This window comes from Maniola jurtina, chromosome 9 (assembly GCF_905333055.1).
Source record: "Maniola jurtina chromosome 9, ilManJurt1.1, whole genome shotgun sequence".
NCBI classification, from domain to species: Eukaryota; Metazoa; Arthropoda; class Insecta; order Lepidoptera; family Nymphalidae; genus Maniola; species Maniola jurtina.
In genome coordinates this window covers 5,342,340-5,365,180 of record NC_060037.1, presented here as the reverse complement: position 1 = coordinate 5,365,180, position 22,841 = coordinate 5,342,340, and the positions used below count along the sequence as shown (strand labels likewise).

Here is a 22,841-nt window from a genome sequence, read left to right as displayed (position 1 = left end):
GTAACTAGATACGAGCTGGAGAGTAATCGTCCGTCTTACTATTATTCCCTGCTTAATCTGCGCGAGTGTTTTGATCGCCAAAAGAGTGTCGCTGAGCAAGCTAGCTTTTTGCGACTAACTAGTGGAGATTTCTCGTCGGCAGTGTGCACTGTCGGCGAGCACCTATTAATATATTCTTATATTTTGTGGACACAATCGATTGACGTTTTCTGGGCGAGTAAATATTCGATAGCTAGTTGCTTTCTCGTCGGTGGTGGGACAAGTGCCTTAAGCTTAGTAAGACCGAAGAAAGGGTAAATAATTATATTAATCAAATACGAAACTCTAAAAGGTAATTTATATTTTAAAAAGATGGAGCTTATACAAATTTTTGTAATATGGAATCTAAAGCTTTTCTAACAGTGGGGTCATTCAGGAGTTTGTTTTGAGGCTCTGGTTTGGGGGGCTCGGCCTTGGATGCCGCTTTCTTGTCATTGAGGATGCTCAGTATTCTCTGTTGCAAGTCCACTTGGGTTTTGGTGGCTGGAGCCGTTGAGGTCAATGGTTCGCCTAGCTCCAGTTTGACTTGCTGATCTCGACGCTCCTGAGAACAAAAATAAAATTCTTACAATCATCACAACAATTTTTGTCTTCAATTTGTTCATATCCTAGCCAGTTGAGGGTGATTTTTAGGGTCGCGTATCGAAAGGGTGCCAATGGGACCCTATTACTGAGCCTTCGCTGTTCGTTAGCCTGTTGGGCAGCGGGCTGTATTTCATGAACTCGTAATGGGTAGAGAGTTGAAATATTCAGTGTGTATTTTTTGGCACTAACAACAAATAATAAAAAAATTCAAAATGACCGTCATTCACATCACAAAGTAAATAATGTTATATCTTGAATGAACGAAAATAATATTGGACGGTTCCGTAATACGTACCATCGTGCAAGATATAAATTTAGCAGCCTATGAAAGAAGACCCCGGTGGGCTCGAAACTAGTCTTGCTTACGTCGACTAAATACGTGAGTAGGTATAGTCGTAACAATCTATACCTATTTATAATGGAAATCCCTCACGATAGTTAGGCGTTAAAATTTTGTGGTGTACAATAAAAGTACATTCAGGTTATTAAAAGTAGTAAACTCAATAAATTACAATATTGCTAAATTTTATATCTTGGAAGATGGTACAGATTACGGAACCCTCCGTGTGCAAGTCCGATTCGCACTTGAAATGTATCTTACCTGCAAGTATTCCATGACCTTATCGTACTGTAGCACAGTGAGACTGCGACCGTCGGCCAGCTGCCCCAACAGAGCGTACACGGCTTCCCTTCCCGAGGGTCCGCCGCGTTTGACTTCTTGGAAGTTTCGGGACATCAGCTGCAGGGCGTCTTCTAGTGGTATGTTACGGTGTTCTGTGGAGATACATTATTTATCATCGTCTCATAGAAGCATTACAGTTGGGGACAGAAAGTAGCTTTGAACTGGATCTGCACAGTGGATGATTTATCGATTTATTTATTCGTTTACCATTAACTTAAAACTATAACATGTACACATCTACAATGAGAAGTGCACAAAGGAAAAATGACTCTATGAGAGATTTCTTCCAGCAGCCCTAAAATGTGGGAAAATTAAATTTTGATAATGCTGAACTAGATAGGTACCTACTAAAATTTTACACTATGATATAAATCAATAAGTAATAATATATAAATAAAAAATATATCTATATATTTATTTGGCACGGGTATCAATGGTGCCGCGCGATTGGTTCTTCAGTAAATCTTTGTGCATACAACCCCTAATGTAGTCCAAAGCTTTTTACCTGAAACGAGCTATTCAGCTCTATGTACGCCTTGACGAAGCAAACTTCTCCACGGAGGCGATCAGAATTCGCTTCTTTCAACTCCGGACTCCAAAAAACATCATGTCTCCACACCGTTAACGCAACAGACCTCATTTTTTTTATTTTAAGAAATTTTATATATACGCCAGTCACACCGTAGCCTAAATTACATAATGGAATTCAACAGAAATACAACTAAAGAGATATACAGAAATATTTTAATAATCATTTTAAAACCTATTACAAACTTATAATATGTAAAAACTTGTCCATCGATGGGAATGATTTTTCTGCAATGAAGAATCAATTATAAACTAAAGTAGTGTTCCATTGGAGCTTGGCCGCTTCTACGGTCGAAATCACACTATACCAGGGATCTATCACAATTTAATTTATGCAACTACCCTCGATCGTATTATACCATGGATTTAGAAAAGAGAAAAAAATGATGATTAACTTTAACAAAAAAATTGAAAATCTAAAATAAAAATTTACAAGCAAAATCGACCGACACATTACTATAACAACGTTTTTATATGCCATACGAGAACATACAGTTGTTGACAAGGAACAACATTGCTAAGTTTTTTATCGACAGATTACAGATTACCTATCTACAGATACATTGATTCATAGATAGATTGATCAATAATTTTAGCTAATATTATAACGACGTATAATATACGTATAACAATTATATAATTAAAACCAAAATCCACTTATTGTAGTAATTTAATGACAACATTTTGTTTTCGATCATATAATTAATTAAAATACTGTTTTCTTAAAAGATTACTTAAGGGCCGATTTTTCAATCGTCAAATAACTTTTATCTAAGGAATAATGAGGGTTTGACAGTTTTTGTGTAGGAAATCTGTCAATACGTCATTCCTCAGATAAAAGTTATTTGACGATTGAAAAATGGGCCATTAATCATGATAATTTACATGTGCTTAAACTATACTGAGTGATATTCATTATAAACATAACTAATGACCTCAGCGCCGCCTTCACAGTGGTCCGTGCGGGTCACAACCTCATTCGCGCCGCGTCGCGATCAAAGACCCTTTGAAAAAGGACCCCAGACTTAAACTAGTAGAGCTTACTTCAAATAATCACATGAGTCCAGTTATTGTAAGTTATATTTATAATTTACAGGGTTGAAGACGATATGTTACTGGCTGACGCGGACGCGGCAAGTAGGAGACGATGTGTTACTTCTTTCATGATTTTATCAACATCGATCGATTGTTTGTGCTCAACTTCACATCCAAATATTTCTCTATAATTTCTCAGATAGGATGTAAAGAGTTCCAGTGGGGAGATAGCATTATCTAGTTCTTCGGCGATAGTTTTAAATACAGGATTACTTCGTTTAATATTATTTTTATTTTTCAATATGTGGCAATGTTTCAGAAACATTTTCTTTTGAACATAGAAGTCCACTTTTGGTTTACGTCCAAGGCGAATCATCCTGGAATTAAATTAGATTAAATTTAAATAAAAATTCAAATTAGATTTTCGGCAGCCGTTTCTAAAATTATGAAAATATTAATTCAAATAATAATAATTGGTTTTCAAAGACATTTAAAGCCGATTTACACCAAGCACGTACACGTGACACGTGCGCAGTGCTGCGCGTAAACCCCGAACAGACCAGGTAACGCTTACGTCTACGCTAAAGCGCAAGCGGTGTGCCATGTTTCATACAGGTCCATACATTACAACGCAATGGTACGCGCTACGTCTACGCTTACGCAGCCTGTGTGATCGAGCTATTAATCATCATTTTGGATAGAATCAGAAGAAAACGAATAGTTTGGGTAACTTCCACTCGATGCAGTTTGTATTACCTATTTTTTTCTACTCTTTCGGAGCTACCATAGCTACTACTGCTTTGTAATACTTTATTATCATTAACCGGTTCTACATCTTGAATTTCGCAACCAAGGATTTCTCGAACAGGTATCATCCTGGAAAAATAATTGTATTGAAATTTTATTATAGTTTTAAATACAGGATTATTACTATTTTGTGGAAATGTTTCAGAAATATGGAAATGTTTTTGAACATAAAAGTCTATTTTTGGTTTACGTCCAAGGCGAATCGTCCTGGATGATTAAAAATTAGTTTGCAGAGAACTACAAGAAAATAAGACGTTTTGAGATAACTGCTTCAGTAGGCAGATAGTATTACCCAATTTGTTTTACTCTTTTGGAGCTACTTTGGACTATTTCATCAACATCAACTGGTTCAACTTTACATTCTGAGATTTTTTTATTAGCAGTCGTCCTGAAAAAAATATATATTTAAATAATTTATTTTCAAAAGACATTTGATTATTATTTTGTATGGAATCAGAAGAAAAGAAATAGTTTTGGTAACTACCACTGTACGCAGTTCGCATTACCTATTTTTTTCTTCTCTTTTGGAGCTACCACAGCTACTACTGTTACTACTGCTTTGTACTATTTCATTATCATCAACCGGTACTACATCTTGCATTTCACAATCAAGGATTCCTCGATCAGGTATCATCCTGGAAAAATAATTGTATTTTAAATTATGTTTTCAAAAAAGTTTTTTTTATTTTTAGAGAATTAGAAAAAAAGTTGTAAGGTAAACCTACCACTACGCAGATTGTATTACCTAATTGTGTCTATTCTTTCGGAGCTGCTTTGTATGATATCATCGTCGACCTGCTTTACTTGTTGAACTTCACATTCAAAGATTTCTCTATAATTTCTCATATAGGATGTAAAGAGTTTCGATGGGGATAAAACATTATCTAGTTCTTCGGCGATAGCTTTAAATACAGGATTACTACGTTTCATATTATTTTTATTACTCAATATGAGGAAATGTTTAAGAAAAACTTTTTTTTGAATATTGAAGTCGATTTTTGGTTTACGTCCACGGCGTGCCTGCCTGGAAATAAAAATTTAAATTATATTTTTGGCAGCCATTTATAAAAATAGTTTGTAGAGAATTACAAGAAAATAAGTAGTTTTGCGATAAATGCTTCGGTACGCAGTTAGTATTACCCAATTTGTTTTACTCTTTTCGAACTACTTTGGATTATTTCATCAGCATCAACCGGCTTAACTTCACGTTCTGAGATTTCTTTATTAGCAATCGTCCTGAAAAAAATTAAATAATTTATTTTCAAGTCATTTAATTATTTTGTAAGAAGAAAAGAAAAGTTTTAGTAACTATCACTGTATGCATTTCGTATTACTTACCTATTTTTTCCTACTCTTTCTTTCGAGCTACTTTGGATTACTTCATTTACATCAACTGGTTCAACTTTACGTTCTGAGATTTCTCCATTAGCAACTGTCCTGAAAAAAAATTCAAATAATTTATTTTCAACAGACATTTAATTATTTTGTATAGAATCATAAGAAAATAAAAAGTTTTGGTAACTATTACTGTATGTAGTTCAGATTACCTATGGTTTTCTACTCTTATGGAGCTGCTTTGTAATACTTCATCATCATCATCCGGTTTGATATGTTGAATTTCACAATCAGAGACTTCTCTATCAGGAATCGTTCTGGAAAAATAGTTGTATTTTTAAATTATATTCTCAAAAGACGTTTATTTTTATGTTATGTTTAGTTGTATGGTATAATATGTTTATAATTACATCTGTATGTAAAGGTGTACAATAAAGAATATTTACTTAACGCAGATCGTATTACCTAATTTCTTCTACTCGTTCGGAGCTGTTTTGTATGACGTCATCGTCAACCGCTTTTACATGTTGAACTTCACAATCAAAGATTTTACTATCAGGGATTGTCCTGAAAAAATCGTTTTATTTTAAATTCTTTTTCGAAAGATGTTTAATTACTTTGTAAAGAATTAGAAAAGAAAGTTATACACAATTCATATTACCTATTTTTTTCTACACTTGATGCGACACCACGGAGGCGAAGGGTAACCTCTTTCATGATTTTATCAATATCAACCGGTTGTTTGTGTTTAACTTCGCATCCAAAGATTTTACTGTTTTCTTTTCTTTCGGTCATTTGGTTGGTTTCTTCAATATCAACAGATTCTTCATGCTCAACTTCATCACATCCAAAGATTTCCTTATAATTTCTTGTATAGTATAAAAAGAGTGTAGATGGGGACAGAGCGCTGTCTAATTCGTTAGAGATAGTTTCAAATATAGGATTATACCTTTTAATATTATTTTTATTTTTTAGAATGTGTTGATATTTCAAAAACACTTTCTTTTGAACATTGAAGTCAACTTTTGGTTTACGTCCGTGACGTTTAATCCTGAAAAAAATATATAATAGGAATTAAATGATATTTATGAAAGACATATTTTAATTATTTTGTATAAAATTAGAAGAAAATAAAAAGCTCTAAAGCTACCACTGTACATAGATTGTATTACCCGTTTTCGTTTCTTTCCGTGATTTGGTTGGTTTCATCAACATCAACTTCATACTCAAGTTCACATCCAAATATTTCCTTATAGTTTCTTATATAATATAAAAAAGTGTAGAGGGGGACAGAGCATGATCTAATTCGTTAGAGATAGTTTCAAATATAGGGTTATCCTGTTTAATATTATTTTTATTTTTCAGAATATGTTGATATTTCAAAAACACTTCCTTTTGAACATTGAAGTCGACTTTTGGTTTAGGTCCGGGACGATTCATTCTGAAATTTATTTAAAATTATATTTATTAAAGACATATTTTAATTATTTTGTATAAAATTAGAAGAAAATAAAAAGCTCTAAAGCTACCACTGTACATAGATTGTATTACCCGATTTCGTTTCTTTCCGTGATTTGGTTGGTTTCATCAACATCAACTTCATGCTCAACTTCACATCCAAAGATTTCCTTATAATTTCTTATATAGTATAAAAAGAGTGTACATGGGGACAGAGCATTATCTAATTCGTTAGAGATAGTTTCAAATATAGGGTTAGTTTTTTTAATATTATTTTTATTTTTCAGGCAGTCAGTGCCTAGTTTTCATTCGAATCGACCGTGTTTTACCGCAATAACAGCGAAAACTGCTGACGCCGCGATCCGACCGCGCCCGCGCCGCCCGCGCCGGTCGTACGTGAGGCACAATGACCTAGTTCCGCGTTTCGTCGCGTCAGGTTTATTGTAATAGCAAATAATATAATCAACGCTATACTACTCGGTTCCTCCAACTATGGCCGATACAAAAATAGAATTAAGAACGGAAACTGAGCATTTGCTTTTTAAAGCATTTTCAGAAAAAAAAGCAGAAAATGAGAAACTTCAAATTATAATTAAAAAAATGGAGCAGCAAATTTTGGATCTTCAGAAACAAATAAAGCTCTTATCTAATAAGAATAACGACCCGATGGATACTACCGAAAACAAGGAAAGTTCTGATCCATCAGTTCAATATCATACGGACGAAGAAGAACTTGCGCAAGAAACAGAATGGATAAGAGTAAAGAGTAGGAAAAAGAGGAAACTAAGCACGTCACCCATTCTGTCGCAGAGTAGAGAATTCGAAACATCAAATACAGCAACGCGCAAAAATGAAAAGAAGAAAACTAAGAAAGTACCACTACCCCCACCTATAATGGTGTCCGGCGTGGAAAACTATCAAACCTTTTTTGACTTACTCTCTGGAAATCTTCCAGAAGCCTCATCAGATTTTACATTAAAAATGATGAACGCAAAGAATGTCAAAATAAACGCTAAAAATGAGGATGCCTACCGAAACTTGACAAAAGTTTTATCTCAAAATCAGTTTTTGTGGCATTCCTATGAGAATAAACAAGAAAGACCTATTCGTGTCATGGCTAAAAAATTGCCTGCCTCATGCCAGCCCAAAAGAATAATTGAAGACCTCCAAAGCAAAGGGTACAAAATAGAAAATGCAGTTAACAAACTAAGATGGCAGAATAAAGAGCCGCTTAATATGTTTACTCTAACATTTAATAATGTAGAAGATATAAATAAAATTTACGACATCAAATACATCCTAGGGTGTAAAGTTGAAATTCATCCTATAAAAACATCAAAACTGGTACCACAGTGCAAAAAATGTCAAGCCTATGGCCACACGCAGAAATACTGCGCCAGGGAGGCTAGGTGTGTAAAATGTACAGGAAAACATCTGACACGAGACTGCTCCAAGCCAGCAGAAGAAAAACCAAAATGCTTACACTGCGGTGAAGCGCACCCCGCTAACTATCGAGGTTGTATGGTTGCCAAAGAAATGCAGATTCTAAAAAATAAGAATCTTAAAAAATCATCTACATCCTATCCTCAGCGTTCATCGAAACCTGAGAAATCTACTGATCCTCATGTAAATAAGACTAAGGAAGACACGAACAAAAGTGAACACCAAACTTATGCCCAAAAAGTTTCTAAAAATTTGCCAAGCACTCAAATGCCCCAAATAAAAGTGGAAAGCAAACTGGATGAAATTCTTAAATACATGTCCTCGTTCGACGAGCGATTGAAAAAACTTGAAGGTGGTGCTAATAAGGCTACCAATAAGCTGAAAAAATGAATAATATGCTTAAAATATTTGCATGGAACTCAAACGGACTACTACAACATCAACAAGAACTACAAGTAGTCCTAGATACACAAAAGATTGATATCTGTCTAATATCTGAGACACATTTTACCAAGCAATCATTTATTAAATTTAACGGTTATAAAGTGTACCATGCCATACACCCAAATAACACAGCAAGAGGTGGCAGTGCCGTCATAATTAAAGAAAATTTGTTTCATTATCAAGAATACAAATTTGAGGAACAAGAAATTCAGGCAGTAACTGTAAAGGTCAAAACTACAAGATACGAATTTTCCGTAGTAGCCATATATAGCCCTCCAAGGCATTCAATATCAAAAGAATATTATGTCAACTTCCTCGAGAAAATTGGAAATAGATTTATTATTGGAGGCGACTTTAATGCGAAAAATACTTATTGGGGTTCTAGATTGACTACTACAAAAGGTAGAGAACTCTTAAGTGCTATTAAAGATCAAAAATGCGATGTAATAAGTACAGGTAAGCCTACCTACTGGCCAACAGATGCGATGAAAATTCCAGACCTAATTGATTTCTTTATTTATAAAAACATATCATCAAAATACCTAGACATTGATGAAATGTTCGACATGAATTCAGACCATTCTCCTATCCTCTTAACGCTAAGTGATATAATCATATATAAAGAACCTTATCCTGTACTTGTAAACAAAAATACAGACTGGGACAGCTTCAAAATGGATCTGACTAATAATATTAACTTAAATGTGCCGCTTAAAAGCTCGGAACAACTAAACGAAGAAGTAAGAAAGTTTGTGTTAGATATTCAGCTGGCTGCTTGGAATAATACACCAAAGCTTAGAAAAAAGCCCCAAGGACTGGTTGCTTATCCCAAAAATATCCTTGAACTCATCATTGAAAAGAGAAAACAGAGAAAAAAGTGGCATCATTCGAGATCTCCCCTTGATAAAAGGGTGTTGAATAACTTGACTAAGGCTCTAAAGAAACAAATAAAAAACTTTAACAATTCGTCAACCTACAGTTATCTTCAAAGCCTTACAAGCGAACGGAGCACCGACTATTCACTTTGGAAAGCCACTAGGAATTTAAAAAGACCATGTTTGCATATTCCTCCAATCAAGGAAGAAAATGGAATGTGGGCAAGAAATAGTGAGCAAAAAGCTAAAAGATTTGCAGAATATCTAGAAAAAATATTTCAACCAAACGAAGGAGAACACACTGACTTTACTACAATTGAAACAAGTCAAGAAAACACTCCCATTAAACTAGTCACCCCTAAAGAAATACTTAATATAATTAATAAATTGAACCTGAAAAAAGCTCCAGGATATGATCTAATTACTACAGAAATCTTGCGAAACCTTCCAAAAAAAGGAATCGTTAAATTAACGACGCTGATTAATGCAGCATTTAGAATGAAGCACGTCCCTGACTTGTGGAAAGTTGCAGAAGTAATTATGATCGCCAAACCAGGAAAACCACCAAATGAGGTTACATCATACAGACCAATTTCTCTGCTACCAATTATCTCAAAACTTTTTGAAAAGCTACTACTCAGCAGATTAAAACCTATATTGGATGAAAAAAATCTGATTCCCGACCATCAGTTCGGATTCAGGGAAAAGCACTCGACGATCGATCAAGTTCACAGAATAACGAATATAATTGAAAGAACACTAGAAGAAAAGAAAGTTTGTTCATCCGTATTTCTCGATGTAGCACAAGCCTTTGATAAAGTCTGGCATGAAGGTCTTGTTCACAAACTTAAAGTATTACTCCCTCAACCATTCGCAAACATACTTGAATCTTATATATCCGATAGAGTATTTAGAGTGAGGCAAGAGGAAGCCTACTCCAAACTCAAGGAGATCAAAGCTGGAGTACCTCAAGGAAGCGTTCTAGGACCTGTCCTGTATCTCCTGTATACCTGTGATCTTCCACAACCTGATCATAATACCATCGCTACTTTTGCCGATGACACTGCCATCATAGCTGTGGGTAATACTCATCAGGAGGCGGCGGGAAAAGTACAATCAGCATTAAATGAACTCAACAAATGGACGAAAAAATGGCGAATAAAATTGAACGATTCCAAGTCTACCCATATTGATTTTACAAATAAAAAACCGAACTATCACCCTATCTATATTGACCAACAAAAGATACCTTATGCTAATACGGCAAAATATCTTGGAATGACTCTTGACAGCAAGCTACGCTGGAAAGCTCATGTCAAGAAGAAAAAAGAAGACCTAGAGATAAGGTACAAAAAATTGTACTGGCTCATAGGTAGAAACTCTTTACTATCAACACAAAATAAGAAACTCTTGTATAAACAGGTCCTAATGCCAGTGTGGACTTATGGTATCCAGTTGTGGGGATGTACCAGAAAAAGCAACATTCAAATAATACAGCGATTCCAAAATAAAGTACTCAGGGGTATCATCAATGCACCCTGGTACGTCAGAAATGAAGACATTCATCGCGATCTTCAAATGGACTTCGTGGACTCAGTTATTAGCAAACATGCTAAATCCCACGAACGCAGGCTCCATCAACATGTGAACGTCGAGGCTATCCAGCTCCTCGACAACACAGACCTAAAACGTAGACTTAAAAGGACTAAGCCTTTTGAGCTAGTGTAGTTATAGTGTTAGTGCAGTGTAAAGAACACAAGAAAGAACAAAGTGAAAATTTAATGCTAGTGCAATATAATGAACACAAGAACAAAGTGTCATAAAATAATAACTAACGATAAACTAAGAAATATGTCAATGGACGGACTCTTAGATATAAGTACTTTTATAAGTTTAGGTTAACATAATATTACTTATTAGCTTTACTCGTAGGCTAGATTGTAATCTTAATAAAGTACTGCTGTCAGTACTTTATGGTTATAAAAAAAAAAAAAAAAAAAAAAAAAAAAAAAAATTTTTATTTTTTAGAATGTGTTGATATTTCAAAAACACTTTCTTTTGAACATTGAAGTCAACTTTTGGTTTACGTCCGTGACGTTTAATCCTGAAAAAAATATATAATAGGAATTAAATGATATTTATGAAAGACATATTTTAATTATTTTGTATAAAATTAGAAGAAAGTAAAAAGCTCTCAAGCTACCACTGTACATAGATTGTATTACCCGTTTTCGTTTATTTCCGTGATTTGGTTTGTTTCATCAACATCAACTTTATACTCAACTTCACATCCAAAGATTTCCTTATAATTTCTTAGATAATATAAAAAAGTATAAAAAAAGAGATAGTTTCAAATATAGGGTTAGTTTTTTTAATTTTATTTTTATTTTTCAGAATGTGTTGATATTTCAAAAACACTTTCTTTTGAACACTGAAGTCGACTTTTGGTTTACGTCCGGAATCATAAACAACTCTTAAGTCAAATCATATATCTGTCTGAATTGAATCAAGTCAGTCTGATCAAATTGTCACATCTGAGACAGTTGTTTCATATTTTACTTTTCAGTCAAACAACGCGAGTTAATTATTTTTTTTATAAATATATAGATTAGTCTTGGCTTTACAACTTAGTTGTATGTCAGATCGTATTTTTACTCCTGGCATGGAAATTCAGGACCCAAAAACCATTACATAAAAACCATTTACTTTTGAAGCATTTCGTTTATACAGAGAACCAAAAGTAGCACAAATCAGAGTGGCAAACCTATTTGAAGCTAGGCTCTGCCATCAGTTTAGTTCCTAATATTTCATATATGGAAATATACTGAAACATCTTACATACCTTTTATATTTACTGTTTCGGTGGAGACAAATCCAGAAGCATTATCAAATCCAAATTCACAGCATCGTCAACATAGGTTTCACTTAATAAGTAATAATTCAAATACATAGTGAGTGTTTGTAACAAGGCGGAGAGATGAGAGGTATGATGAAATGATAAAAAAAAATTTCACTGTGCCCGCGCACATTGGATAGTAAGGTTTAGGCGCTCCAATGAAACCCCAAACTTCGGGAATAGTGCCACCACAGGGTATAAATATAGGCAGATCCATAACAACTATATCTAACCTTTTTCGTATTCTGGATTAGTCCTGCGTCTGATCTCTCTCCGTTCATGTCGTCCAACTGGACTACGATAGTAAGAGAACAGAGTATGTTCTGTTTGCGCACATATAATTAGCTAGTTTCCGTTTAGACTGGCCGCAGAACATTATTTATTTTTATCACAACATCATCATAATCGTCAACCGAGACGTCCACAGCTGGACATTAGTCTCTGGTAGGGACTTCCACATCCACAGTGTTACATCGCCAAATGCAGCGGCTCCATACGACTCGTTTGGTGTCGTCCGTCTACCTACCTCAACGACATATCTCAACGGGTTGCGAAGCTGAAGTGGCAATGGGCAGGGCACACAGTTCGAAAAACAAATAGACATTAGGGGTTCTAAGGTGCTAGAATGGCGAATGGCGACCTCCCAGAAAGCGTCGCGTTGACAGATCCGTCACCAGGTGGACAGATGACATAAATTTTTGTCACACAAAAAACAATGGCACTGATTCTGATGGCAGCTAAATGTAGGAGTATTCACATCTTTTTCTTACCAAAATGTGATAAGAAAAGTACAGACTTTTATTTAAAACTAAATTCGTGACTTTCAGTGTCAGTCGTAAGCAGAGTTTAAATTTGTAGTCTCACTAAAATTCTAATTTAATTTAAATTAACTTTCCGTCCTGTTCTAGCAACATCAAAAAGAAAAAGATGCAGATACCCTAAATTTAGCTCAGAGAAAGACATCAGAATCGACCCCAGTCTATCTACCTTGCGGTAATCCATGGAGTATCGTAAGCGTCAGTGATCTATTCTCTTGGTTCAGCGGCATCACGAGTATGGCGTACAGGCAGCCTCGGGAAGCGATGTTGCCCAGCACTTTGCCGATAGGGACGTCCTCCATCGGGAACAGTAAATCCACGACTATACCCAACCTTTTGAGACGACCTTCTATATACTCAGCATATTCCCTGGAAGACGATTTTTTGTTCTGTCACAAGCTAGACCTTGACTGCGATCGCACCTAACGATCAGTCGGCACTTGTCCGACCGCCAACAACGACACGAGCTAAAAACTAGAAACGAGTTGGCGAGCAACGAGAAATTGTTGTAGTTCGGACAGTTTTGTTGCTGGGCTTTGACTGGGGAGTTAACGGGCGATTCCGCGCAACGGTTGTCGAGACATACATTTAATTGCCGCGCAAACTGCGCCAGCGTTTTAAACGCCAAGAGAAAATCGTTGAGCGAGTTTTTTCTTCGATAGCTCTTGTCGCTGCGAGAGTTCTCACGACATTGTGCACAGTCGGCAATCAACTACAAATATATCTATCTATTTTACAGACACGAAATGATAGATCGATTATGTTTCTAAAGCGAAAAAATTGTCGATTACTAGTCGCTTCCTCGTCGGCGGTGGGACAAGTGTCTATGAAAGGGGTATGGCAGTTTTAATAAATCCCTTATCTATTGGTTAGGCCTCTTGGTGTATAAATTTGACATACTAGTGTTCTAGGACCAACATAACCCAGGTGGGAAGAACTACTTATTCTAAAATTATTAAAAGTTACTAGTCTAAAAGTGAAATGTGTACCTAATACTAGTGATAAGCAACTATTGGTAGTCCGTTGAAAACTTTAAATAAAGGAAAGACAGTTAAATATTAAACTTTGTTTTGCAATGCTTTTTGGGTCCTTACTATTATTTAACTTTATGGAAACGTAATTAATGTAACAATAGAAAACGAGACTATTGCTATCTCTTTCATAATACTCACTGCAGGAAGGAATAGCAAATGAACTGAACAATAGCGAATGAATGGAACAATGGATCTAAGAAAGACATTCCTTAAATTTTTTTATTCACAAACTTAATCATTAGGATCCAGTCAAACTGTACAACAGTTTGTTGACAGGATTGATCACCAAAATCTAGATCTAAATTATTAGTTCCACAGGGAGCATTATAAAAGAGATAGCAATCATTAGACCTTTCTTGCTGGTTCTTCTTGTTAGGAACGGCATTCCGAACCAGTGGTAGATTATTTTGATGATTCAAAAGCACTTGTAAAAGTTTAATTGAATAAAAATATTTTGAATTTTGAATTTTTGAACCAGTCAGTTTAGTTTGAGAGAGTAGAGGTTTTGTAAAACTGAGTCTTACTTACTGAGTAAAAGTGAAACTTAACAATATTTTTCGTTTTGTGTCATACTATAGCAATATTTAAAATTTGTAATTCATTAATCAAAAGACCAGCTTTTCAAAATAAAATTTATACCACTTATTTTTAACTCACTCACTCATTATCTAAAGATGCAGTCTGAACTAAGGCTATTATTTAGATGTATCAGGTTTACTCATCCAAAGTCGAACAGCTCTAACTCAATGCGCAAAATAATCAAAAATAACTCACGTGAGTTGTTTAGAGACAACAATAATTTCGCAGTCATTCTTCTCGGGCACCGGCAAAGCTCGAGGGTATTCTGGTTGAGAAAACCGATCAAAGCTTCTTTTCTCAGGCCAGTCATTATTACCTGAAAAAAATGAAAGTGATCAAAATATGGAAGCTGTGACAGCCTAGTGGTTAAGACGTCTATGTTGGGGGTTCGATCCCGACATTCACCACTAACTTTTCGGGGTAATGTGTGTTTTAAGTAATTAAATATCACTTTTTTGAAGGAAAACATCGTGAGGAAACCTGTGCACCTGTGAGTTCTCCATAATGTCCATAAGGTGTGTAAAGTCTGCCAATTCACACTTAGCTGGCATGGTAGATTATGGCCAAACCTCTTCTCATTCTGAGAGGAGACATGGGTCTCCTCTCAGAATCTCTACGGCTCTGTAGTGAGGGTTGCTCGTGATGATGATGATGATCAAAATATATCTGTTGTGTCATATACATGTGATAAGTGCAAAGATTAGATTTTGCAGTATGAGCATTTGAAACTTAAATAATAGTTTTTGATTTATTGTGCAAAATGCCAGAAAAAATACCCGAGTACGGAACCCTCAGTGCGCGAGTCTAGCTCGCACTTGGCCGGTTTTTTTAAGTTATTATACCTCTAACTGGGGAACGATCTCGGAAGCCTCCAGGCACAGCCCCCCTGCCCCTGCCTCGTCCGCGGCCCCGGCCCCGCGGCCCCCCGCGCTGTCCCTCTCGCATGTTGTAGTCCCGTCCTGTTTCTTCATACTCATCACCATAACCTGCAATTTTTATTGTTTACTTTTGGAAACTTTTGGAAAAAATGGAACCCTTATAGGATCACTTTGCTGTCTGTCTTTTGTGTCAGACATTTGATTCGTTTTTACATCCCAAAATGGCCCAATGAGCCTAAAGAAGTTTTCACTTCAAAAATGTACAGCAGAAAGTTCCAAAGGCATTTTCCTCTGTGCCTCCTAGAGCCTTTGGTCCTGGTTATTAACACTAACATCTGTCATCTGAGTTGTAATCTTGTTTTCTTGATCAAGTTTTATGTGGTCGGATCTGGGAACCTACCACATTATTTCCAAAAACCTCTTACCATGAAGTAATTAATGTGAATTACTCAGCAATGAGGAATACATATGATGCAGAGAGAAACACTACTACCAATACTGATAAGAACCATCTATACTAATATTATAAAGAGGAAACCTTTGTATTTTTGTATGTTTGTATTAAATAGGCTCAGAAACTACTGGACCGATTTCAAAGTTTCTTTTACCATTACTTAGAGGGATTCTTCAGAATCTGTATAGGCTATATTTTATCCCGGAAAATAGATAGGATTTTTCGTGTTAGTGTCCACCCGTGCTAAGCCGGGGCCGGTCGCTAGTAGTTTATAATGGGCTGACTGCCCTGGTGCAATGGTGAGCACTGTGTTCTTATTAGTGGGAAGTCTTGGGTTCAATTCCTGGTAGGGGAAACTTGGAATATTATAATTTCTAAACATCTGGTTTGGTCGGTAGGAGGCTTTGTCCGTGGCTAGTTACCACCCCCCAGCAAAAGCAGTGCAGCCAAGCAATTTCGCATTCCGGTATGATGCCATGCAGAACCAAAAGGTTTAGTAGAATCTGTTCCAAGTTCGCCCACTTCCATATTAGACTGGATCATCACTCACCACCAGGTGAGATTGCAGTCAAGGGCTAACTTATATTTGAATTTCACAAGACTTACTCTGGTCTCCAACATAATTGCCATAGTTGTCATAAGGTTCATCTGCAACTTCTTCCGCACCAGGAATGTTATCACTGAGTGCTACAGCTGGTGGTATGTCAGAATGTACTGTCACCACTTCTGTCTCTCGCCTTACACTTAAAAAGACATAAACTTAAGAAAACCGATTCTTTAGAAATATAGCTATAAAAAGAAAATTTACAGAGTGTATCTATATAAGCAGATTTTGTAATCAGTCAAATGATCAATCACAAAATCAGCCAGACTCAATTTATAGTCAGGCATTATAAAATTTTAGACATTGACTGTAACTTCATCCATAGAGATTAGGGTTGCAGGTAATTCTATTGGCTTTTTATTTTTCCTGGATATAAAATATACAAGCGATCTCCGTGGTAAATTTCGTCAAGATTAATGGTATTGCCATGGAAAAGTAACAAAAATAGACACACTTTGTGCTATATTTTGTAACTTTAGTAGGGATGCTTACTTCGCTCCACTGACATTTGCGGGTCTCACGGTAATTTTCTTCCCTTGAAACATACTGCCGTTGGCCTTAGCAATAGCTTCATTCGCACTCGACTCCTGATTGAACTGTACGAAGCCGAACACCCTATTCACTAGTATGCCATCGATTTGACCATATTCTATGAAATGATTATAAACATCGTCCACCGTCGTTTCGTCAGCTAGGCCGCCGACGTATATTCTAAGATGGGCCGTAGCCCGATCTTTCATGGCCTGCTTATCGAGAGTTAATTTGTCTAAAAAGAAGATAGTGTTTAACAATAATATATATGCAAACAACTCCGATCTTTGATACAAAACGTATAAAAGAAATTCCAGTTCACACTTACCAGCCATGATTGACAACTATACTGTTTGCACTTAAACAATATATTTGTAAATAAATACTTTTAATAATTAAAACAACCAGGAATTTCGGATCCTTTGCTTTCGGAATTCGGATGTATGAAAAAATACCGATCACAGAGCACGAATCTGATACCGATCAAAATCAACACGCTTTGACGCTTCTAGAATCTCTATTCTATCTTCTCTAGTTCTCTATGAAAACTTTTTTTTTTTCTTTAAATCTGGCTTTACTCTGATTAGCCAATGTCAAGTTTGTAGTTATTTTCAAGTTATTGAATCTATACAAGTATGGACTCCGTCTGCGCCGGCGCCCGCCGACATACGCGCGGTGCCCCTTTAGAGCGCTTCTCAGTCAGTTTCACCACCAAAAAACACCAACTAACACAAAAACCATCCACTCTTAACAAAAAAAAAAAAAACACTCCAAACAAGCACAGCACGCGCGCCAGCAAACGCCATCACAGACGAAGATGAAAACTTTAGTGATTACTAATTACCTCATGAATTACCTACTATACTCTTTGCATCTGTGGATACTTCGCTTCGATTTTTTTTCAACTGGCTTTACGGCTCTGAGCTCTTACTCTTTTGAATCTGGTTTACTTCGGTTTTTTTAACTGGCTTTACGTCTCTGGCTCACAGATCACTATATACAGTCTAAAGACAGATAGGACAGTGCAAAAGTTAACGGTTAGTTCCGTTGTAGCCGCATAGCGCTAGTGTCGCAAAAAGTGTTGGGACACAATCCGACCTTGTGTCGATGTCGATATCGATAGCATAGTGATGTCCCATGACAACGTTGAAACGGGGTACCTCTATAATTTTATTTTTTTTGCATATATTTAGGTGTAAAATAAAACAACTTATCAAATTCAGTTTTATATTTCTTGCTTCTTAATCTATACACTTTATATATATTTACCAAAAGTCATCTTTGAGGATCCTTCTGAAAATAGCCTTTGCTTCTTGTTTTCTTTGATAAACATTTCTTTTATTCTTTTAATAAAATACCTGCACTTGGTTGTCAAATTGGCTGTAAAGGAATAATATTATTTTATTAATGAAAAATTAAATTATATAAACAAGAAATTATGTATGAAAAACTACATGGATTCTTAATGAGACGACTGATAGTTGGTACCTACATATTAAAATTGGTCTAATAATAATATAACCGATTGATTAAAAAATACAGCTATAAACTAAACTAAAACTAGAGGACTAGGAGGATTTTTAAAGATCCAGTGGGAAGTGTTTGATTTTTAGGGATAAAAAGTTGCCTATGTCAATTACTAGATGCAAGCTACCTCAGTACCAAATCTCATACAAATCGGCTAAGAGGATGATGGGTTTTATGGAATCCCGTGGGAACTCTTTGATTTTCTGGGATAAAACGTAGCCTATGTTGATCCCCAGAATATAGGCTAACTCTGTACCAAATTTCGTCAATATAGGTTAAACTGTTGGGCTATGAAAAGGTAGCAGACAGACAGACAGACACACTTTCGCATTTATAATATTAGTATGGAAGTATGGATAAAATCTACTGTATGGACATCAGTACAGTGTTAAAGTAGTGGTTCCGTGGAGACCATCACATCAATATTTGTATTGCATATAAGACTTTAGCCATAATTAAGGCAATGTTAGCAAAGAATAAATAAAATAGTTACTAGGCACAGGACAGATAATTTTGTACTAACTCACCACTAATTATTATTATTGTACTTTGAGTGGATACTGTTGAATCTTCTGAATGTTGAATTCTGTTGATCTGAAGTTGGTTGTAAAGCATAATAAAATTGTGATCACTGAAATCATGTTCAGCTGAAAAAAGAATTTTACACAGTTTATTCACATGAAATATGGTATGAAAGCACAAAGTAAAAACTATGTTAGGGAATACCTAGTGCTTAATGCATCTTTAACATGAAATCAACTTACCTAATGAGCTCAGGAATTCCGTGAAGTATTTTCCTTTTCAGTAAACAAGTAGAGATAACCATGCGTACGTCGGGTACCCATACCACCCCATACTGTCGAACTGATGTCTATCGAAGTGCTTCTGTCATACGTGTCTGTTCAACAATTGAGCCTTCGGCAAAGCACTGAGTCCTATATTTACAGGAATTAATTGGGATCACCACAATTCCCATAATTTATTAACCTTTGGAGACAACAACAATAAACAATATGGCTTCCCAGTAGACGTGGGCGTTATTTCACGTCACTAGATACATTAACTAGTTACGCGGCATGTAACCGAGTCACTAGTTTCGCTTCAAATTAAAAGTAGTGATTTTTGTAAATGCGTTACTGGGATGGTTGGGTCATGAGTGACCACGCGCACAATAATATGAATACGCGGCATATAACCGAATCACTAGTTTCTCTTTCGAGTAGTAATTTTGTAAATGCGTTACATTTCTTTCGCATCGCGCCTACCGGCCGGTCGAGCGAGATAGCAGATCAGATTTCCGAGTAAGCGAGAGCGGGTGACACGAAAATCCGAAGTAATCCGAACGCGCACATGCCGTGGCATACAACAAAAAACAAAACAGCGTAACAGTACTAGTTTAAGTACGTTTAATTTTCATACGTAAGACTATAGACATTAGACAAATACAATAAAATAAGTGATCTCTGTTTGTAAATAATTTCAACGGCTTGCGATTCCAGGAAGCGAGCGTCAATTTGTTGAAAAGTAAAATAAAAGAACTTAGTTTGTTTTAGTTCGTCGTTGGACTTGTATTTTTTTGAGTACTTTCTTCTAAAAATTAATAAATGTTATTTTGGTGCTTTTTTTGTAAATTTAATGTAAAGTTTCTTTGATGTTATGTAAATATAGTTAGGATGTTATGTAAATATAATTAGTGTGGAATTGTGGATTGTCTCTAAGTAAACTATACCTAAATAAAAATGTCTCGATTGAATTCTAGTGCTTTGTGGGAGTTTTTTCAAAAACTGGATAACGAAAAAAAAGCGAAATGCAACAGTTGTGGTGAAGTTTATAGCTTCAAAACTTCAACTGCGAATTTGAAAACACATCTGAGGCGAAAACACCTCAATGCGTATACAAGCCTTTGTACCGCGCAATCAACGGCAAGGACCCCAGAACAAAGTCGTGGGCAGGAACCCGCAGACGATGTGCAACCTCAGCCCTCGTCGTCCAGCTCCGATGCTGCCTCAGCTTCTACGTCCACTGCTGCAAGTACCATACCCATATACCGCGCTGCGCAACAGCTCATTGATAGGTACGGAATTAGCAAAAAAAAAGTAACACTGACTAAAAAAAGACAAATTGACAATGACCTTGCCGATTTATTTATAGATAGTTATCACCCTTTCTCTTTAGTAGAGGAACGTGCTTTTAAAAAATTTGCCCGACACATACCTGGATACGACTTACCATCGCGAAAAACTGTCTCTAATATTCTAATTCCTACATTATACGACCAAACAGTTTTACGAAAAAAAGAAGAAATAAACAATATTGAATTTCTATCTCTAACAACAGACTTATGGACGTCTCGGGTCAATGATGCTTACATTGCTGTTACAGGGCACTATCTAACAAAAGATCTTGTTCTTAAAACATTTTTACTAAAATGTGCAGAGTTTAAAGATACGCACAGCAGTACGAATATTCAAGCTGCATTGCTCGAAACGACCAACGAGTGGAATTTAACAAATAAAATAAATTTTATTGTTAGTGACAACGCACCCAACGTCAAAAAAGCCATAGCTGATATAGGGTGGAAGCATTATGGTTGCTATGGCCATACGTTGAACTTAATAGTGCAAGATGCCCTGAATTCAGTCCAAGCTTCTTTGGACAAAGTTAAAACTATAGTCCGTCATTTTAAAACAAGTACAGCAGCGCTAGAAAAATTATTAAAAGCGCAATCACAGGAAAAGCCGGACGTGACACCAAAGCGCTTGATACAGGAAGTACCAACCCGGTGGAACTCTACATTTGCTATGTTACAGCGATTTGTAGAACTGGAAAATCAAATATGTGCCACTGTTGCAGTTCTTAAAAAAGATTTACCAATTTTAACTCTCGAGGAATGGACAGTATTTCACGAACTGTGCAAGGTTTTAAAACCTTTTGACGAAGCTACGAAAGCTATGAGTGGTGAAGATTATATGACAGCCAGTACCATTATAGTCATGACACGCTGTCTTAAGGAATCCTGTGACCAACTGCTCCTGGAAGGCTTTACTGTTACAACAAATAATATAATTACAGTACTTCGGACAGGCTTGGATAAAAGATTTGAAGGTGTTGAGAGAAGTGGCACGTTCTCGATATGTACATTATTAGACCCAAGGTACAAAACCAATGTATTCTCAGACACAAGTGAGGCAGCAAAAGCAAAGAAAGTGCTGGAGGAAATACTGGCAACGGATATTAGGCGACGACATGGAGAAAAACAACCACAACAATCGACTTCAACCTCTGCATCCATCCCAGTAAGGGATAAATTTTCACCATGGACGATTTTAAACAATATTGTTGGGACGCAGCAGCAGCAAGTAGGCACACCTTTGTCGTGTGCCATCAAAGAAGTGGACTCCTATTTAAAAGAGGACATATTACCCACGTTCAATGAAAATGGGAAATTTAACTGTCCATTGCAATGGTGGCAACTTAAACAGCACATTTATCCCAACCTTGCCATTCTTCTACGCAAGTATGGCAACATAATGGCAACGTCAGTTCCGTGCGAGAGGATATTTAGTAAGACAGGTCTCACGATTAATAACCGCCGCACACAATTGAAGACATACAAAGTTGCCCAATTAACTTATTTAAATGTTAATCTAGATCCAAAAAGATTTTTGATAGAGTCATAAACTCGTTTATACATAAATAATAAACAGAATAATAAAACTACTAAATGTGTAGAAAAAATGTAAATGTGTACTGTACTTGTAATATTATAAAACTTAAAAACTGTGTGTAAATAGCCAAACAAACAAACAAAGTGTATAAATAAAAGTGCCAAAACAGACAGTGAAAACGTTGAAAAAGTGTAAATAAACTGTAAATATATCAAAATTGTAAATAAATTGTAAATATAAATGATCATTGTATATACAATCAAATCAACTTCTAAATACGCCTGCATTAATAATTTTATAAAATCATAGTTTCCTACAAGTTTCCTATTAAACACTAATCAACCATAAATACATTTAATGCAGTCAGTCCTAAGCCTGAATAAAGTATGAAGGGAAGTTAATTTATTGATATAACTGTACCTATAACTACAAACAAAGATAGTGATTTAAGCTATTTTCGTTTCGTGTGTAACGGTATAGTTGGTGGAGGTTAATGTAAACAATCACAGAAGCTGAAAAAAAATTACAAAACTAGTTACAAAAATCACTAGTTTCGAAACA

The 22,841-nt window shown here is 35.8% G+C and overlaps 3 protein-coding genes across 8 annotated transcripts; 1 reads left to right on the top strand and 2 right to left on the bottom strand.

Moving 5' to 3' along the window:
- Positions 1–323: 323 nt before the first annotated feature.
- On the bottom strand, positions 324–17,565 carry LOC123868304 (nuclear receptor coactivator 5). Of its 3 annotated transcripts, none has more exons than XM_045910770.1 (8): positions 17,414–17,565; positions 17,047–17,320; positions 16,557–16,693; positions 15,459–15,604; positions 14,814–14,929; positions 13,175–13,374; positions 1,226–1,398; positions 324–583 (listed from the first exon to the last, which is right to left on the bottom strand). In XM_045910770.1, the coding sequence occupies exons 1-8, from the start codon at positions 17,418–17,420 to the stop codon at positions 359–361; spliced, it is 1,278 nt and encodes a 425-aa protein (XP_045766726.1). In that variant the 5' UTR covers positions 17,421–17,565; the 3' UTR covers positions 324–358. The 3 variants fall into 3 exon arrangements, with proteins under 3 accessions (XP_045766726.1, XP_045766725.1, XP_045766727.1); XM_045910769.1 differs by having other exon boundaries at positions 14,814–14,934; positions 15,461–15,604; XM_045910771.1 differs by having other exon boundaries at positions 14,814–14,934; positions 15,461–15,604; positions 16,557–16,687.
- Positions 2,037–6,810, bottom strand: LOC123868302. 4 transcript variants are annotated; one of them, XM_045910763.1, is made up of 12 exons: positions 6,623–6,810; positions 6,244–6,512; positions 5,733–6,122; positions 5,537–5,638; positions 5,284–5,388; positions 5,075–5,173; positions 4,877–4,972; positions 4,482–4,760; positions 4,243–4,371; positions 4,029–4,124; positions 3,686–3,805; positions 2,037–3,306 (listed from the first exon to the last, which is right to left on the bottom strand). In XM_045910763.1, the coding sequence occupies exons 3-12, from the start codon at positions 5,864–5,866 to the stop codon at positions 2,985–2,987; spliced, it is 1,482 nt and encodes a 493-aa protein (XP_045766719.1). In that variant the 5' UTR covers positions 5,867–6,122; positions 6,244–6,512; positions 6,623–6,810; the 3' UTR covers positions 2,037–2,984. The 4 variants fall into 4 exon arrangements, with proteins under 4 accessions (XP_045766719.1, XP_045766720.1, XP_045766721.1 ...); XM_045910764.1 differs by having other exon boundaries at positions 4,877–4,899; positions 5,101–5,173; XM_045910765.1 differs by lacking the exon at positions 3,686–3,805.
- A 2,786-nt stretch (positions 17,566–20,351) lies between the features above and the next one.
- LOC123868462 (zinc finger BED domain-containing protein 4-like) lies at positions 20,352–22,292 on the top strand. Its single transcript, XM_045911003.1, has one exon. It carries the CDS (start codon positions 20,352–20,354, stop codon positions 22,290–22,292), a length of 1,941 nt encoding a protein of 646 aa, XP_045766959.1.
- The last annotated feature ends 549 nt before the right edge of the window (positions 22,293–22,841 follow it).

Coding starts and splice junctions, on each gene's coding strand:
- LOC123868302 (XM_045910763.1), bottom strand. CDS start 5,866: ATGACCGAAAGAAAAGAAAACAGTAAAATCTTTGGATGCGAAGTTAAA. Junction 5,639..5,732: donor TCAAGTGTAGAAAAAAATAG/GTAATATGAATT, acceptor CGATTTTTTCAG/GACAATCCCTGATAGTAAAA. Junction 3,806..4,028: donor AAAAGAGTAAAACAAATTGG/GTAATACTATCT, acceptor TTATTTTTCCAG/GATGATACCTGTTCGAGAAA.
- LOC123868462 (XM_045911003.1), top strand. CDS start 20,352: ATGTCTCGATTGAATTCTAGTGCTTTGTGGGAGTTTTTTCAAAAACTG.
- LOC123868304 (XM_045910769.1), bottom strand. Junction 15,605..16,556: donor CAATTATGTTGGAGACCAGA/GTAAGTCTTGTG, acceptor TAAAAATTGCAG/GTTATGGTGATGAGTATGAA. Junction 584..1,225: donor AGGTCATGGAATACTTGCAG/GTAAGATACATT, acceptor TTTTGTTCTCAG/GAGCGTCGAGATCAGCAAGT.